The sequence below is a fragment of the Schistocerca cancellata genome, chromosome 4, assembly GCF_023864275.1.
Source record: "Schistocerca cancellata isolate TAMUIC-IGC-003103 chromosome 4, iqSchCanc2.1, whole genome shotgun sequence".
In the NCBI taxonomy this organism is placed as follows: Eukaryota; Metazoa; Arthropoda; class Insecta; order Orthoptera; family Acrididae; genus Schistocerca; species Schistocerca cancellata.
Genome location: NC_064629.1, coordinates 145,743,172 through 145,761,884, shown reverse-complemented (window position 1 = coordinate 145,761,884; position 18,713 = coordinate 145,743,172). Strand labels below are relative to the sequence as shown.

General features: G+C 39.7%; 1 protein-coding gene across 3 annotated transcripts in view; it reads left to right on the top strand.

The window, feature by feature from the left end:
* The window catches only part of LOC126183813 (glyoxylate/hydroxypyruvate reductase A-like), a 78,150-nt gene extending 62,429 nt beyond the window's left edge, over nt 1–15,721 (top strand). For all 3 annotated transcript variants that reach the window (XM_049926063.1, XM_049926061.1, XM_049926062.1), the window contains exons 6-7: nt 5,249–5,522; nt 15,398–15,721. In XM_049926063.1, the coding sequence (XP_049782020.1) occupies nt 5,249–5,522; nt 15,398–15,529 (406 nt within the window). In that variant the 3' untranslated portion in view covers nt 15,530–15,721. The remainder of the gene's footprint in view (nt 1–5,248; nt 5,523–15,397) is intronic.
* The last annotated feature ends 2,992 nt before the right edge of the window (nt 15,722–18,713 follow it).

Here is an 18,713-nt window from a genome sequence, read left to right as displayed (position 1 = left end):
GAACCGCGGTGTTGGCCGTCGAATGGCGCTAGCTGCGCAGCATTTGTGCACCGCCGCCGTCAGTGTCAGCCAGTTTGCCGTGGCATACGGAGCTCCATCGCAGTCTTTAACACTGGTAGCATGCCGCGACAGCGTGGACGTGAACCGTATGTGCAGTTGACGGACTTTGAGCGAGGGCGTATAGTGGGCATGCGGGAGGCCGGGTGGACGTACCGCCGAATTGCTCAACACGTGGGGCGTGAGGTCTCCACAGTACATCGATGTTGTCGCCAGTGGTCGGCGGAAGGTGCACGTGCCCGTCGACCTGGGACCGGACCGCAGCGACGCACGGATGCACGCCAAGACTGTAGGATCCTACGCAGTGCCGTAGGGGACCGCACCGCCACTTCCCAGCAAATTAGGGACACCGTTGCTCCTGGGGTATCGGCGAGGACCATTCGCAACCGTCTCCATGAAGCTGGGCTATGGTCCCGCACACCGTTAGGCCGTCTTCCGCTCACGCCCCAACATCGTGCAGCCCGCCTCCAGTGGTGTCGCGACAGGCGTGAATGGAGGGACGAATGGAGACGTGTCGTCTTCAGCGATGAGAGTCGCTTCTGCCTTGGTGCCAATGATGGTCGTATGCGTGTTTGGGCGCCGTGCAGGTGAGCGCCACAATCAGGACTGCATACGACCGAGGCACACAGGGCCAACACCCGGCATCATGGTGTGGGGAGCGATCTCCTACACTGGCCGTACACCACTGGTGATCGTCGAGGGGACACTGAATAGTGCACGGTACATCCAAACCGTCATCGAACCCATCGTTCTACCATTCCTAGACCGGCAAGGGAACTTGCTGTTCCAACAGGACAATGCACGTCTGCATGTATCCCGTGCCACCCAACGTGCTCTAGAAGGTGTAAGTCAACTACCCTGGCCAGCAAGATCTCCGGATCTGTCCCCCATTGAGCATGTTTGGGACTGGATGAAGCGTCGTCTCACGCGGTCTGCACGTCCAGCACGAACGCTGGTCCAACTGAGGCGCCAGGTGGAAATGGCATGGCAAGCCGTTCCACAGGACTACATCCAGCATCTCTATGATCGTCTCCATGGGAGAATAGCAGCCTGCATTGCTGCGAAAGGTGGATATACACTGTACTAGTGCCGACATTGTGCATGCTCTGTTGCCTGTGTCTATGTGCCTGTGGTTCTGTCAGTGTGATCATGTGATGTATCTGACCCCAGGAATGTGTTTATAAAGTTTCCCCTTCCTGGGACAATGAATTCATGGTGTTCTTATTTCAATTTCCAGGAGTGTATTTCACCTTTTCCTTTTTCTGTTTTAGATACGATGTGGGTGATATGATCACTTGTTCCATTGGCAGTTTGACTTGTTCTTAAGGTTTCTTTCTTTCTTTTTTTCTTTCTTTCTTCGACTTTTTTTTAAGTTGCTCCAAGGTTTTATGGTTGTAAACTGTTGCACTAAGTTTCCTTCAATCTTGAAAACCAGTAAAACATTGAAATTTACTGTTCAAACTTGAGTCTGAGCTGAAGTGGTTACAGCAAAAACAACAGAAACTTTGGTTTTTAGTTGAGTATTCCGCCCAGATTGTTAGCATTTTCTCACTATTTGGTTGATTGATATAGAATCAGTCAGGTGTCAACTGTGGATTAGTGCCTTTTGTCATATCCTTATTATATTATCTGTTAAAAGAAGAAAGTGATCCATCTCTGTTTCACAGTGCTTCACTCCCTATTTTAAGTCGACTGTTAGGGTTCTGGAACAGGGAAAGGCCATTAAGACAAATTGACTTCCGGACTTAGATAATTTCACATCTTCTTCAATGCCATTTTTGTCTGGTACTTTTTGAATGCTTCATGCTGACATTGAAGGGTAACAAATTTCAGCATTGAGCTTACCAGTGACTGGTCTTGCAAAACCATGGCCCTCTGTTCTTTCTTTGCTGTGCTATACTTGGATGAGGCCATCTCATGTTTGTGTTTATATTTTAAATTATATTCCTGCAAAAAAATTAATTTTATCTAAAGAAATTATTGATTTTAGTTAATAAAAACAATTGCTCATCGATAAAAACAAATTATCAGATGAATTCACAATTGCTGTGGTCACCGTAGTACATCATCAGAATAACACAGGCACTGCAATATCGAAAACAAATTATAAAAATGGTTAATTCCTTAAGTACAGACATTATTTACTTATCAGCACTTTATGGCATTATTTCGTGCCAAGTAAAGGTAGCTGTAGCGCAAAACATTTTGAAGCATCAAAATACTTCAGTTCACTAAATATTTTTTGCATGCAATGTTGGAAAGTATTTACACACACTTCCATTGCCAGCAGCACAGTATTGTGAACACTAGTTAATTATTTGTGCTAGGACAGATGTGACATCTTTTCATTTCTGCAGTGTTGGCAGAGCTCTTCTCATGTTTTTGTTGCTCCTCCTGTTGCTGCTGATACATTACTTCTATACTTCTACCCATCAGAAACAACTTCATACACACTAATAACATGGGTTATACAGCTATTACCGATTTCCTGACAACATTTTCCATGATATGTTAGTTTTAAGCTCCTTGAGAAATACTCTTCTTTGTGTCTTTTTTAGTGGTGTTCATTTTGTAAGTGGCATAAGAATTTAATGTGCAGACATTTAAAAATTAGAATGCAGCAAGGGGCCTTCTGCTTGTTTTGTACCCAACACTATATTTTTTGCATAGATGTTCACACATGTCCAATTCTTCCTTAGTCCAGTTGTCGAAAGTCAGTTTTTTACAGCCACTTGTATCTTCCTGTATGTTGTCAACACTTGTCACACATGTTAGAATTAAACAGCGAGATTACCTTGGAATGTAAAACACCATTTTTCTCATTGAAATATGCAAACTTGAACTCAACATCCTATTGGGCAGGAGCTCTGCAGGCATTTCACATTTATTTTGCATAATATTCCCACTAAAGTCAGTTTAAAGTCGATCAAGGATCTGGCTAGTCGGATATGGGTATGTCAGTTACCAATGGTTGTGTTTCTCTTTGAGTCTTTATGTGAGTGGCTAGACATTTGAGAGCACCTGAAAGATGATTAGATTGCCTGAATGAACCATCAGACTGTATTCTTACATACATCTCAAATGTGTGTAAATAAAAATTTCTCTGTTCTACTGTTGCACCTACCTTATTACAAATTTCTTTGGGTTTGAATACAAATAGTGTTGAAATGAGCAACACTCCCAAAAAGGAAAGAGTTACTTGTCAGTCGTTACATATTCTGTAGGAGAATTTGCTTTCATGTATTTTTGTCCTATGAGGGTTAGAAATTCATGAATAGCAAATATTAGGCAGATTTCTGCACCTGACAGTCGCGTACATAGTATGTAAATACCAAGTGATACCACTATTTGGCCTCACAGTTGTAATAAATCACACCATATCATATTTCCTTTCAATTTTCAATGTTTTATTGTTACACTATACTATAATGTAACATGCTGGTAGACAAAGCAGAAGTTCAAGTTTTGTGCTAGACTAGTTTTACAGCTGGGTCCTACGTTTGCACATCTGAGCAACTCTAGTTTCAGATAAATGTGTGATAATATAAGGGGCAATCAGCAAATTTCCGCTTGAGTGCATTGCTGTAGCTTATATGCAATATAGCATGACTCCTGTGTGGGTATATTAGCATCAACATGTAGGCAAGGGATTAATGTGGCATTCATGTCTTTCCGATGTGCAGGCGGAAAACGTGGAATCGTGAGCTGTGGCAGTGTTATTACCAGATGCATCCAAAGAGGACCAGTGTGCTGTTATTCTTTTCTTGGCTGCCGAAGGACAAAGAGTGGTAGATATCCGTTGGAGAACGAAGAAGGTGTGTGGGGCAGCGTGTTTGTCGAAAACCAATTTTGTGGGAATGGTGCACAAAGTTCCGTGCATAATGCACATCCCCATATCGCAAATGTTGTAACGCAGAAGGTATGCCGACTCAAGTGGGAAACACTTGAGCACACACCCTATAGTCCTGTTCTGCCCTCACATTCTCTATGCTCTCAGTCCTTTAAAGTCATAGAGGGTTGGCAATTCATGTCTTGACATGGATGTGTAGCAGGTAGTTACAGACTTCTTGAAGCAGTAAGAGACTGTGTTTTACCAAATGAGATCTTCAACTTGGTGTGTCAGTGGGATGATTGTCTCAATGCTCATGGTGATTTTGCCCATTTGGCATACAGATTCCGAAATTCTGGACTGTACGACCTTCAAATGGAGACTGCTTGATTGCCCCTCATGCAATGTGTTTTTTAGCTGGTCTATTTTGGCTAAATGGCTTGTTGTTTGATTTGGTTTTACTGTTAAGATAAGAAAAAAAAGAACTATTCCAGATCGTATTCAGTTTTTTTTAGAAATCTTATCATGTTTAAGCTCAGAGAAATGTCTTGCAGATTCATCACACCCACATAATGCACAGTAACCCTGAAAAAAAATATCTGAATAGCTAAGATATAATCTCAGCACAAAATTTCATTATTATTCTTCTACAGAAATATTAAAAAGTGTTGCATATTCAACGCTATGGATGTCTCAAAAAAAGGAGGGGTGCCAGGAAAGAAGAAATGGCATTAGGCTTGCAAATGAAGATGATGATAAACGTGTTGGTGATGGTGATTAAAACAGTAGTACCACAAACTATTCACTTAGCTAGTAAGAAAGAAAGGAAGTGATGAACTAATTAATGTAAACCACTCATTTTTGTTTATTTTACTTCTCCTTGGAATACCAAAATGTAGACAATCTAAAATGGCTTAAGTTTAGAATAGATATAATGATAACTTTAGAGACAGATGATTTAGTTCAATAAAACAGTTTTTGATTTTGATTGGTCAGACAGTTAAAATTCCTCAAGGAGTCTCATTGAAAAGAGATTGTCTTATAGTCGCGTACACATGGTATGGTACTGAGATTCTCTTCAAAGGTTATTTCCAATGCCAGTTTAAAAAATGGTATTATAATGCAACAGTTATAAACGTTAAAAGTGACCTGCATATGTCAAAACATTTTTGGTATTGTGTGCTATACCTTAGTGAAATCTGCACCTTGATATATTTGCTTGTTGTGGTTGTATTTGAGATGGCCTACCTTAGCTGTGTGTCCTTGTATAATTTTATGTATATCATTATGCACTGATTTGTTTTGAATTAATTTTTAGCATTTCAGTGTTACAGTTTGATCACAAAAAATTACAATTTTCAGAAAAGTGGAAGATTTACCGGAGTTTTTGCAGAAGTGCGATTATGTCATAAATGTATTACCTTCCACACCTCAGACTACGGGACTTCTTAATGCAGATTTATTGAAGAACTGTGCTTCAAAGGAAACTGTTTTTATCAATATTGGAAGAGCATCAGTGGTGAAAGAAGAGGATCTGATAACAGCATTAGAAAATAAGTGGCTGTCAGCAGCGATCCTTGATGTCTTTGAGAAAGAGCCATTGCCACCAGATAATCCACTTTGGAAAATGCCACAGGTATAATTTAGTTACTAACATTTTTATCAGAGTCTCTCTCTCTCTCTCTCTCTCTCTCTCTCTCTCTCTCTCTCTCTGTGTGTGTGTGTGTGTGTGTGTGTGTGTGTGTGTGTGTGTGGGGGGGGGGGGGGGGGGGGGGGGGGGCGAGCGCGCGCGATGATAACAGTTTTAAAGATACTTCAAACAAGTTATTATTATAAATTGATTTTTGTGTAATTGTTGGAAACTGTTTTTACCCAAGTAGTATTGTCAGAATTGGAGCTGATATTAGGCTATCAGAATTTTTCATCTACCTTCGCAGAGGGAGTTTGTGATGGTTTGCCTGCTTTTTTTCTTCATTTTTTGTCCTCAGTGTCGATGTATTGCATTGCTATACTGGCTGAAGAATGAGGGGTGGAAGTCAAACACGGACTTCTTTAAATGATGTAACCAACAGGTCCACATTTGCATGTCACAGTTTTTTACTTTCACTGTTCACAATCCTCCCCATATACACATTTAATATGGCCAGTTCACTATTGTTTAACTTTCGATAAGCCTCATTAATAATCTGCAGGAAAATATCCACATACTGCTATAATAGTTTCCTGCTGAACATCTATGTGCAGTAAAAGCCTAACCACAATGTTCACATGTTGTGAAGAATAAAAGTGGTACGTATGGAAACAGACAATGTCATTGTTTTAACACACGGCCTAATTGTGTTACACTTATTTCATGCATTGTTGTTGATCTAACCAACACAGGTTTCTTGTCTGAAACTTGGCCGTGGACTGACTGTCTCGAGACCAAAAATTGGGACCTTATATATCCTCACAATAATAGGTACTGGAACGGCACATTGTTTGATGTTTACTTTACAGAAATTACGATTAAAACTTAACTCATTCAATTAACTGGTTCTTTTTAACAGTTTCTTCCACTACAAGAGTTAGGCCAAATTATTTGTTTGAATTTCTAATATGTATATAGTTATGCAAACAATACTTTTGAAAAAACTGTTAATTATTTCGCTATTAATGAAGGGCTGGATTTGCTAACATGTTTCTGAATAGAGCCAAATAAGTCTTTTGAGAATACTATTAGTTGTTTCTCCAAATGTGTATAATTAATACAGAATGTATATTTGTTTATAAGTCAATAATAGAATTTAAGTTACAAAACAATTACTGATTTCACCCTATAACCAAAGATACTAACTATGAATAGTCAAAATAAATTAGAAAATCAATTACATACATAAACTAAGCACAAAATTAGATGTGGTATTGTGTGTGTGTGTGTGTGTGTGTGTGTGTGTGTGTGTGTGTGTGTGTGTGTGTGTGTTGTTGCACCACATCTTGGCCCATTTTTTTCAAACTAGAATGTTCAGATACCTAGAAGTAGACACAAGCATCATTCTCAGTAGTGTTAAATTACCACAAAGTCAAGTTTCACTGACAGTTTAAGGAGATGGGAAATGTACTACGTAGATTAATGAAACATCCATCAAGAGTAACCATTCTGCAACACAAATAAAATTTGGTTGTAATTACACAATGAAATCCAGTAATGTCTTAGACAATAGTCTGCAGACGTTACAACTGCTTCATTGATACAGTTACCGAACAAACTTTGTAATGGAGATTCAAAGAAGTTGTCTGCCAGACATCCTGGCTGTGTGTGTTACACTCACAGTAGTGCAGAGAGGAGCCCTATTACACTGAGGTGATAGAAGTCATTGGATAGCAATATGCACATATACAGATGGCAGTAGTATCACATACACAAGGTGTACATGGGCAATGCATTGGCAAAGTTGTGCTGTTGATTTCAACGTGCTCTTCATGGACAATAATGGCCATCTGAATTGATCTTCTCATGTGGATATCTCAAAAGTAAATAATTCCAATGTGTGGACTATCAAGTGTGGTTTTTGGATCTAAATCCTGTAGAGCATGTGTGGGATGTGTTGTGGACAACACACTTCGTCCAGTCAACAGCCTTGTATAGTTCTTTGATTCCTTCATAGATCTTTCTCGGTAATGAGTTCAATTACTTTAGCCACCTCATGCAGAGAATGCCATGTCATTTTCAAAGGTATCTATTAAAATCTGCAATTAAATATTTTTCGAAATTTCTCACTTATTTTGAACTTTTCTAAGTTTATATTCTGGATGCTGTTGTATGCCAAACTAGTAGAGATCTAGCTTTACCTTGAGCTGCAACCTGTTTAGGAAAAACACTCTTCTTTTTAGTTATCTGTAGTTTGAGGAATTGATGTTTGCCATCAGTTTTACAAATTTATTACGTGTTTTCTACCAGTTTCATTGCACCAACCATGTTCACAGAAAGTGAATTCAACTTCCCATTGGATAAATTGAAAATCATCTGTCATAAAATGTTTACAGAACCACATATAACAGGTCATGATTTTGATACGTGCACAAAATTGTCTTTAATATGATTAAATGGAATGATCATTAGGGTAATAACATGAGAACTAACATCAGGTCATTGCCTTTTTTGTTTATAATACATGTACAAAACCCATGATAAGCACTCTAGTTTGTGAATCTTATTAAGCAACTGTTTTTGTTTTCCCCCATTTCAACTATGCTTCAAAGAATTATATAGCACTTTAAGTGTAGGGAGGCTACAAGTATTGGCAATGACAGAAGCTTGAGATTCTCCACTGAGATATTTTTATTTGTTCCCTTCACACTACAGTTGAACCTCGCTTAACGAGCACCTCCCATAATGTGCAATTCAAAAAAAAAAAAAAAAAAAAAAAAACCCCTCACTTAATGAGCAATGTTTCACATGATGACAATTTAGTGTGACATCACCAACCATTCACTTGCTGCAGGGGAAACGTTCAACAATATGAACATCTTTCATCATCGGCAGTGACAATGGGCAATGTCTTTAGTATATACTGTATTCTGGGTTTAGTGCTCTTTCTGCTACCATCTTAGTGCAGCTTGATAAGACATTTTTCTAAACTTGTGATCACACAGTGTTTTTTGTGTGCAGATTTTAATAACCTTTGTCTCAATATCCCCGGAGATAAATCTGCAGGAAGATGACCTTAAGAGAAAGAAAATTACCTTAGAAATGAAATGCAAAATCAATGAAAAATGCAAATGTGGTGCGAGCATTCCTGATTTAGCACGCATGTACGATTGGTCCACATCAACTGTTAGCACTATCCTCAAGAACAAGAACAATGACAAGTTTAAGGAAATAGATGCTTCAAAGGGATTGGCAAGAGTATCTAAACAATGGTTTTGTATTCTGGATGATGTTGAAAGGTTGCTCCTTATATGGATAAATGAAAAGCAATTGCAAGGGACTACTATTAATGAGAACATCATTTGTGAGAAGGTGAGAATGATTTTTGCCGATCTCGAAGATGCCAGGATCATCAGCTGCTGAAGAAGTGTTTAAGGGAAGCTGTGTGTGATTCGAGAACCTTAAGAGAAGAACCAGCATCCACAGCATTTTGAGGCACAGCGAAGCAGCCATCTCTGACACAAATGCAGTAGAGAACTTCATAAGCAACTTCAAGGAGCTCATAGATTCTGAGATTATCTGCCACAACAGGTTATTAATTGTAGTGGGTGGGGTCTAGTCTGGAAAGAGATGCCAAAGTGTACCTTTATAACAGCAGAGTAGAATGCATTGCCCAGTCACAAGCCAATGAAAGACTGTCTCATGCTGCTATTCTGTGCCAGTGCAAATAGTGATTTGAAAATTAAACTGCTGCTGGTTTACAATTTAGAAACTCCATAAGCCTTCGAGAAGTGTAAAGTCCAGAAGAGCAGGTAAAATGTGATGTGGAGGTCCAACAAGGCTTGGGTGACACCTGATCCTTTTTGTGATTGGATAAATGAAGTGTTTGGTCCTTCGGTGAAAACATATTTGCTTGAGATGAATCTGCCCCTCCATGTCTTGCTTGCTATGGGCAACAAACCTGCCCATTCTCCAGGACTACAAGACCACCTCCTTGAAAAATTTCAGTTGATCAAGATCCGATTTCTGTCTCCCAGCACCACTCTATTATTCCAGCCTGTGAACCAGCAGATTATTTTTAATGTTCAGAAGCTCTACACTAAGGCACTCTTCGAGCATTGTTTCGAGTTGATTGAAACTTTGAATCTCACTGCCAGGGTGTGCTGGAAATATCACTTCAGCATTGTTGCCTGCATCAAGATGTTTGACAAGACGTGAGAAAGGGTTACCAAGAGAACTCTCACTTCTGCTTGGAAGAAGCTTTCGCTGGAGTGCGTTCTCGAATGTGACTCTAGGGCATTTGAGTCAGTAGCTGTGGAGCCTGTACTCAACAAGATTGTGTCTTTGGCCAAGAGCATGGGACTAGAAGTGGATAACAATGATATTGATGAGTTTGGGGAATATCATTGCCAAGGAATGACCATTGAAGAGCTTATGTAGTTGCAGTGTGTTGCAGGAAGTTGTGGAAATGAGTTCGGAGGAGGAGGAGGAGGAGGAGGAGGCGGAGGAGGAGGCGGAGGAGGAGGTGGTAACAGCAAAGCAGCAATGTTCTGGTGCAATAAGAGAAATACTGAAAGCATGGGAATTGGTTGCTTTGTACATTGAAAATCGTCAACCCAATAATGCAGTGTCTATGTTCACTACAAATTGATTTGAAAATAATGCTGTCTCTCATTTTTGCCAAGTGTTGAGGCTTTGGCAGAAACAAATGACTATAGATAGCTTCCTAGTGAAAAAGAATTAGTGATGTATCATGAATAATAAAGTATGAAATACTGTATGTATAATTTTCTTTGAGTAAATGGCATGAATAAGATAAAACTTATAGTACTTTTTCTGCATGGAACACATTATCCTGTTTTACCTTAATTATGTGGGATAAATTGTTTTGCTTGACAGGTGTTTCATACTATGTGTAAGTTTCTCAAACAAATTATGCTCGCTATGTGAGGTTCCACAGTATTTGTTCCTTTCACGCTGATGTTGTGGTCTTCAATCCTAAGGCTGGTGGGATGCAACTCTACACAATAGTCTGTCATGTGCAAACTACTTCACCTCTGCATAACTAAATCACCTATATCCATTTGAACCTGCTTACTATAGTCAAGTCCTGCTCTCCCTCTACAAATTTTATCCCCCCCCCCCCCCTCTCTCTCTCTCTCTCTCTCTCTCTCTCTCTCTCTCTCTCTCTCACACACACACACACACACACACACACACACACACACTTTCTGCTATTACCAAATTGACAATACTTTGATGCTTCTGGATATGTCGTATCAACTAAATCTATCTTTTAGTCATGTTGTGCCGTAAATATATTTTCCCTCCAATTTGATTCAGTGCCATTTCGTTAGTTATCAAATCTATCCACCTATGTTCACATCCATGTCTCCCTTCTGTACAAGACTACACTCCAGACAAATACCTTCAGAAAAGGGTTCATAACATTTAAATTTATATTCAGTTTAATACATTACTCTTTTTCCTAAATGTATTTCATACTGTTGCCAGTCTGCATTTTATGTCACCTGTGCATTCGGTATCATGTTATTATTCTGTCCAAATAAAACCCATTTAGTACTATTCATGCTTCATACTTACCTAATTCCCTCAGCTGTGCTTGATGTAATTTGACTACATTCCATTACCATTGTTTTACTTTTATTGATCATCATCATCATCATTTAAGACTGATTATGCCTTTCAGCGTTCAGTCTGGAGCATAACCCCCCTTATACAGTTCCTCCATGATCCCCTATTCAGTGCTAACATTGGTGCCTCTTCTGATGTTATACCTGTTACTTCAAAATCATTCTTAACCGAATCCAGGTACCTTCTCCTCGGTCTGCCCCGACTCCTCCTACCCTCTACTGCTGAATCCATGAGTCTCTTGGGTAACCTTGCTTCTCCCATGCGTGTAATATGACCCCACCATCTAAGCCTGTTCGCCTTGACTGCTACATCTATAGAGTTCATTCCCAGTTTTTCTTTGATTTCCTCATTGTGGACACCCTCCTGCCATTGTTCCCATCTACTAGTACCTGCAATCATGCTAGCTACTTTCATATCCGTAACCTCAACCTTGTTGATAAGGTAACCTGAATCCACCCAGCTTTCGCTCCCATACAACAAAGTTGGTCGAAAGATTGAACGGTGCACAGATAACTTAGTCTTGGTACTGACTTCCTTCTTGCAGAAGAGAGTAGATCGTAGCTGAGCGCTCACTGCATTAGCTTTGCTACACCTCGCTTCCAGTTCTTTCACTATGTTGCCATCCTGTGAGAATATGCATCCTAAGTACTTGAAACCGTCCACCTGTTCTAACTTTGTTCCTCCTATTTGGCACTCAATCCGTTTATGTTTCTTTCCCACTGACATTACTTTCGTTTTGGAGATGGTAATCTTCATACCATAGTCCTTACATTTCTGATCCAGCTCTGAAATATTACTTTGCAAACTTTCAATCGAATCTGCCATCACAACTAAGTCATCCGCATATGCAAGACTGCTTATTTTGTGTTCACATATCTTAATCTCACCCAGCCAGTCTATTGTTTTCAACATATGATCCATAAATAATATGAACAACAGTGGAGACAGGTTGCAGCCTTGTCTTACCCCTGAAACTACTCTGAACAACGAACTCAATTTACCGTCAACTCTAACTGCTGCCTGACTATCCATGTAAAGACCTTTAATTGCTTGCAAAAGTTTGCCTCCTATTCCATAATCTTGTAGAAAAGACAATAACTTCCTCCTAGGAACCTGGTCATATGCCTTTTCTAGATCTATAAAGCATAGATACAATTCCCTGTTCCACTCATAACACTTCTCCATTATTTGCCGTAAGCTAAAGATCTGGTCCTGACAACCTCTAACAGGCCAAAACCCACACTGATTTTCATCCAATTGGTCCTCAACTAATACTCGCACTTTCCTTTCAACAATACCTGAGAAGATTTTACCCACAACGCTGATTAAAGAGATACCTCTGTAGTTGTTACAATCTTTTGTTTTTCCATGTTTAAAGATTGGTGTGATTACTGCTTTTGTCCAGTCTGATGGAACCTGTCCCGACTCCCAGGCCATTTCAATTATCCTGTGTAGCCATTTAAGACCTGACATTCCACTGTATTTGATGAGTTCCGACTTAATTTCATCCACCCCAGCCGCTTTATTGCACTGCAATCTATTGACAATTTTTTCCACTTCCTCAAATGTGATCCTATTTCCATCATCATTCCTATCCCCTTCTACCTCGAAATCTGAAACATTACTGATCGCATTTTCACCTACATTGAGAAACTCTTCAAAATATTCCCTCCATCTGCCCAAGGCATCCTCAGGATTCACCAGCAGTTTTCCTGACCTGTCCAAAATACTTGTCATTTCCTTCTTACTTCCCTTTCGAAGACTGCTAATTACACTCCAGAATGGTTTTCCAGCAGCTTGACCCATAGTCTCCAACCTGTTTCCAAAGTCTTCCCACGATTTCTTCTTGGATGCTGCAATTATCTGTTTGGCTTTGTTTCTTTCTTCAACATAACTTCCTCTGTCTACCTGGGTTCTGGTATGTAGCCATTTTTGATATGCCTTCTTTTTCCTTTTACAGGCTGCCTTGACTGTATCACTCCACCAAGCTGTTTACTTCATCCTACTTTTACACACTACTGTTCCAAGACATTCTTTAGCCACTTCTAGTACTGTGTCCCTTTCATTCTTTTTTTAAATACACTATCCATTCCATTCAACTGATCTAAGTGATTTGCCATATGTGACAGATTTACAGTTTTTCAGCAAACCTCAAAGTTTTAATTTCTTCTGACTGAACTTCAGTTTCCATTCCAAAATTCTTCTCGATTTCCTTCACAGCTTGTTCAGTACATAGCTTGATAGCATGGGGATCGGCTCTAACCATGTCTCATTCCTTTCTCCACTACTGCTTCCCTTCCATGTCATTTGAACCTTGTAACTGCAGCCTTGTTTCTGTACAAATTGTAAATAACCTTCCATTATATTATTTGTGCTACCTTCAAAATTTCAAAGAGTGTAGTCCAGTCCACTCCACATGGTCAAAAGCTTTCTCAGAATCTAGAAGTACCATAAATATGGGTTTGCTTTTCTTCAACCTATGTTCTAAGATAAGTCGTAGGGTCAGTACTTACTATAATTCATGTTTTGAATAATAATTCTTGTTTTGCAGCTGTGGTATATTAGACAGATGCTTCAATCAGATTCACACCTATTAGAACCTGCATTTCTTATAATTGGTGTTATTACAATCTTCTGGAAGTCTGAGGGTGTTACACCTTTCTCATACCTCGTATACCAGATACAATAGCTTTGTCATGGTATGTTCTCCCAAGTTCTTAGTAATTTTAAGAATTGTCACCTACTCTAGATGTCTTGATCCAACTTAGGTCTTTCAGTGCTCTGTCAAATTCTTCTCACAGTATCTTACCTCCATGTGTTTCCTCTTCCTTCTCCATACTATTTTCTTCAGGTTTATTTCCTTTTGTATTACACTTCTACATATCCCTTCCACCTGTCAGCTTTCCCTTCTTTGATTAGTACTGGATTACCATCTGAGCTCTTGATATTCAAATAGCTACTTCTCTTTTCTCCAAAGGCTTCTTTAATTTTCCTTAAGTTGGCAGATATATTTCCCATAGTCATGTATCCTTCTAAAGCTTTGCATTTCTCCTCTAGACTTTCCTGCTTTGTCATTGTGACCTTTCTGTCAATTTTCTTTTTCGGATGTCTGTTTTCTCAATTTTATATATTTTCCTTTCATCAGTTATATTCAGTAGTTGGTTCATTATCCAAGGATTTCTAGTGGGTGTTGTCTTTTTGCCTGTTTGATCATCTGCTACCTTCACTGTTTCATCTCTCAAAGCTACCCATTTGTTTTTTATTGTTTTCCTTTCCCCTGTTTTGGTCAATCATTGCCTGATGCTCCCTTTGAAATTCTTCACATCCATTCATTCTTTCTGTTTATTCCACTTCCATCTTCTTAATTTCCTACCTTTCTTCAGTTTTTTTTCAGTTTTGCTCTGCAGTTCATAACCAATGAATTATGATCAGATTCCACATCCGCCCCAGGAAATGACTTACAGTTAAGATATGGTTTCAAAACATCTATCTCACATTACATATCTGAAACCTTCTGGTGTCTCCAAGTCTCTTTCATGTATGTAACCCTCTTTCATGATTCTTAAACCAATGTTAGCAATGATGAAACTGTGCTGGATGCTACTGGGTGTCTTCCCCTTTTACTACTTTACCCCCACTTCATGTTCTCCTACTTTTATCTTACTTTTCCCACGAATGAATTCCCTTAATGATCCAAATAATTTCTTACGTCTCATAATACATCCTTTGATATCTACCGAAAACTGGTGAAGCACATAGACATAGGAAAATCCTTTATGTACACAATGAAGAAAACAGTGTGATGGTTATTTTGAGAACTATAGCTTCAACTAATACCATGCCGATACTACAAAATGTAGTTTCTATTTTTTTTTTCTGCATATAACTCTTTGCGAGGAGTCATTTTATGTATTCCATTTGAACATACTAAAATGCTGAATTTTTTGTAATTTATTTGTGTGTGCTCCTATGGCTTTTATCCCTTCAGTTTGTGTTTTGCATTAGGAGGGATATTTGCCAATGAGAATGTACTGAGCATGGTAAAGTTCCACCATAGCCTCATTTTAACAGACTTTTGTATTTTATTAACAGGTTCCAGAACTGTATTTCCTGTTTTAAATGTTTGTGTAACAAAGATACACTGTTAAGCAAATTTTTGATATTTTATCAATTAGTTGAATAACCAAAACTGTGGAAATTATACCGAGAGTGATGATTTTTTGCAGGTAACTGTTACGCCTCATATATCTGGTATTTCCCGTGCCAAAGACATTGTCAGACGATTTATGGAAAATTATGAGAAGTATAAAAACAACAAGCCACTACTAAATGTTGTAGACTTTGATAAAGGCTATTAATATTAAAACCTTCATGTTGGAGTGTAAGTTACAGTTTCAAATGTTCATCATCTAGTCATTTGCAATACTTCATAATTTCATGTGTGGAAATGTTCAATAAATACCAAAGCTTCTTCAATCACGAAGTGATGACTCTTGAGTGTGATAAATTTGTGATGCATTAAGATTAAATAAATTTTATTTTATTGTAAACTGTACGAAATAGCTTATTTGTGTTTACCCACCATACATTGTACTGAGATGTTTGATCTGTAGAACTGTGGCTGAAATACCAGCAACTCCCTCCCTCCCCCCCCCCCCCCTCCCCCCCCCCCCCCCCACACACACACACCAGGGGGGCATGATAGATATCCAATACATGCATGTAAGGAGATGTAGCATCAGTTAGTAACTCTCCGAGTTGTCAAATCAACCAAATAGTTCAGAATGGGGCTCAGTGCATTATCGTGGTCTGTTTGTCAGCTCCTTCGATTGGATACTATAACACACAAAAGATTAGTTCACTTTATTACATCAGAGATAAGAATTACTCGGAGTAAATTTAACAATAACTTTCACCTTGAGTTCTGCCTAATACATTGGGTACACAGCTGGCCTGCTAGAAGATGGTGCTGTTGCCTTAGTCGAAGATCGTGGATTGCTGGGGTAAACGGTCTTGTGCTTGGCCATAAGTAGAAGAGCCAATGCGATGATGTAGTGAAACATTTCTAAGCTTGGCTATGTCATTGTCGCTCATTCTGTGATTTGCAGTGACTATCATTTTTTGTAGTTGCTTTGTGGGGTACCAACATTACTCCTTACTTTGGCTCCTCACTCTTCAGATGACACCACATTTCTCCCCTCTAAACCTTCACACTGTTGTTGTGTGGCATGGTGGCATATGACACTGAGAGGGGGAAGACTGAACGCAGACCCAGTAGAGGAGACAGGGAAGGTAACTAGCTGATGGCAGCTCCCTGCCCACATCCTAGTATCTACCCTGTGAGTGACAGGGTACACCAGCTGAAAAACTGGTCACAGGGTGGATGCCTGCGTCCAGAGATGCAGATGCTGTGGTTGGGCAAACAGCTAGGGGATCTTCTGGAGCAGTGCAGTGACAATCCAAGAGCAGCATGTCTACAGACATTGATTTAGGCTGCAAGATGGGTGCCAATGTTGATGACGTCAGTGACAGTAGTGGCAGTGGGGCATCAGATTCCATGGGCACTACTATGGATGGTGCCGGCTGTGATTGGTGGAGAGGCAGACATGACTACTGAAGTGGACCCCAGTGGTGTGCTGGTTCTCTGGGCAAAAATTCTTCGCTACTCTCTGACATACTCGGAAATGTGCCACGGCTGGTTCTGGTGACACCAGTGCAGTCCAGTAGAACCATGTGTGATGTAAGAATAATATCCAATGGCTTTGGTAACGACACTGTACTCCCAACATTGTTTCTTACCAAACACTTATAGAAGACTTCATACTATGGATGAATCTTTGACTGAGCCGGCGGAACAAATTGTTTCTGCAGCAACCACAAAGGTGTAACAGGATATCTTGTCTACAATTGTGTAATAATTCTGCCAGTGATGTCCCATCACGTGGCTAGGAGCCGTATGAGGACAGAAAGATCTTTAAGGCTTGATTCCTTGTGTGGGAAGACCAGTGTGTCTCCATGTGACTTTCGAACGTTCAAACAAGCCCTTCATCTTCACCATCATACTGAGGGTGAAAAGGTGCAATAGTCACCTGGTGGATGCCGCTGGTGGAACAAAACTGTTGAAAATTGGCTGATGTGAATTGTGCTCCATTGTTAGAGACAATTACCTTAGGAAGATCTTCTAGACACAAAATAGAGACAAAGCCAATAGTGTACTTGCAGTAGTGGTGGATGTCATGATAACAACAAAAGGAAACTCACTGTATGTTACTACCACCAACAACCATCACAAAAATCATGTGTGTGTGTTGTGATGGTGTAGAACAGGGCTTCACAACATACGTGCTCGCGGAGCAAGCTGTGAGCAGCAAGGCGCAAGCACAGAGCAGCGCGAGCATGCTACCCCCACTACTGGACCAGAGCGGAGAGTGGGGAGAGTCACGTGGGGCACACAACAGCTGCCGCCAGTCAATGTAAATCCGCGGCCACCTACGGGGATATCACTCACGAATTATTACTGTGACAAATGAAACAAATAAAGGAGAATGTACACCTCTTGGAATGTATGCCTCTACATTTGTATTAATTTGTGAACTGTTACACAATAAAAGGTGTCACTGAAGTGTGGGATTCTCTGTTATCTTATACCTTTTGCCCTTTACAATTGCGTCTATGTTCGGAGTAATTGTTCTTTTGCATCGTAGGTGCAGCGTGCAGTTTAAATTTCGATCAGGCAATGCGTTTCTCAGGTGCATCTTGTTACATTTCATTGCAGAGAACAGTTATTCACAAACATACATGGAACCGAACATTGATATTATTGTGGCCGCCAGTTTGTGCAAATGAGGAAATCTATCCTGAGGGAAGTGTCTGTAAAATTCCAAAATGTTTTTCTTGTTCTGAAATTTGTCTCTGTATTCTCTGTCACACTGCAGGTCAATAATTTCTAGTTGCAGCTCAGGATGAATCTCTTCAATATTCGCTGAATATGGAGAGGAGAACAGATCAGAATCACTGTTTTAGTGGTGTCAGATCTTGAAAGCGTTGATCAAATTCTTCCTTAAGGGCAACTAAACTATGTGAATAACGTTCACAGTCTTTGTGAACATCTTGCACGGATGATAATTTAGGAAAATGAGCTAGATTTCCTGTTTCCAGCTGGCTCACCCAAAGTGTCAATTTCATTTTAAAAGCTCGTATTCGATCTATGAAATGAGTAATTAGCAGATCTTTACCTTGTAGTGAAATGTTCAAAGCATTCAGATGGCCAGTTAAATCTGCTAAGAACGCGAGATCACATTTCCATGAAGGCTCTTTCAATTCAGGAACACACATGTTATTTATTTCCATGAACATATTTATCTCATATAATAGGCAAAAATTCGATTTAATAATTCGCCACGACTAAGCCAGCGGACCTCGCTGTAATAAGGCAGGCTACCATACTGGCTTTCTACATCCTCAAGAAAGCTTTTAAATAGTCTGTGTTGTAGCCCATGCATCCTTATATAATTGGTTGTATGAACAACAACACTCATCACA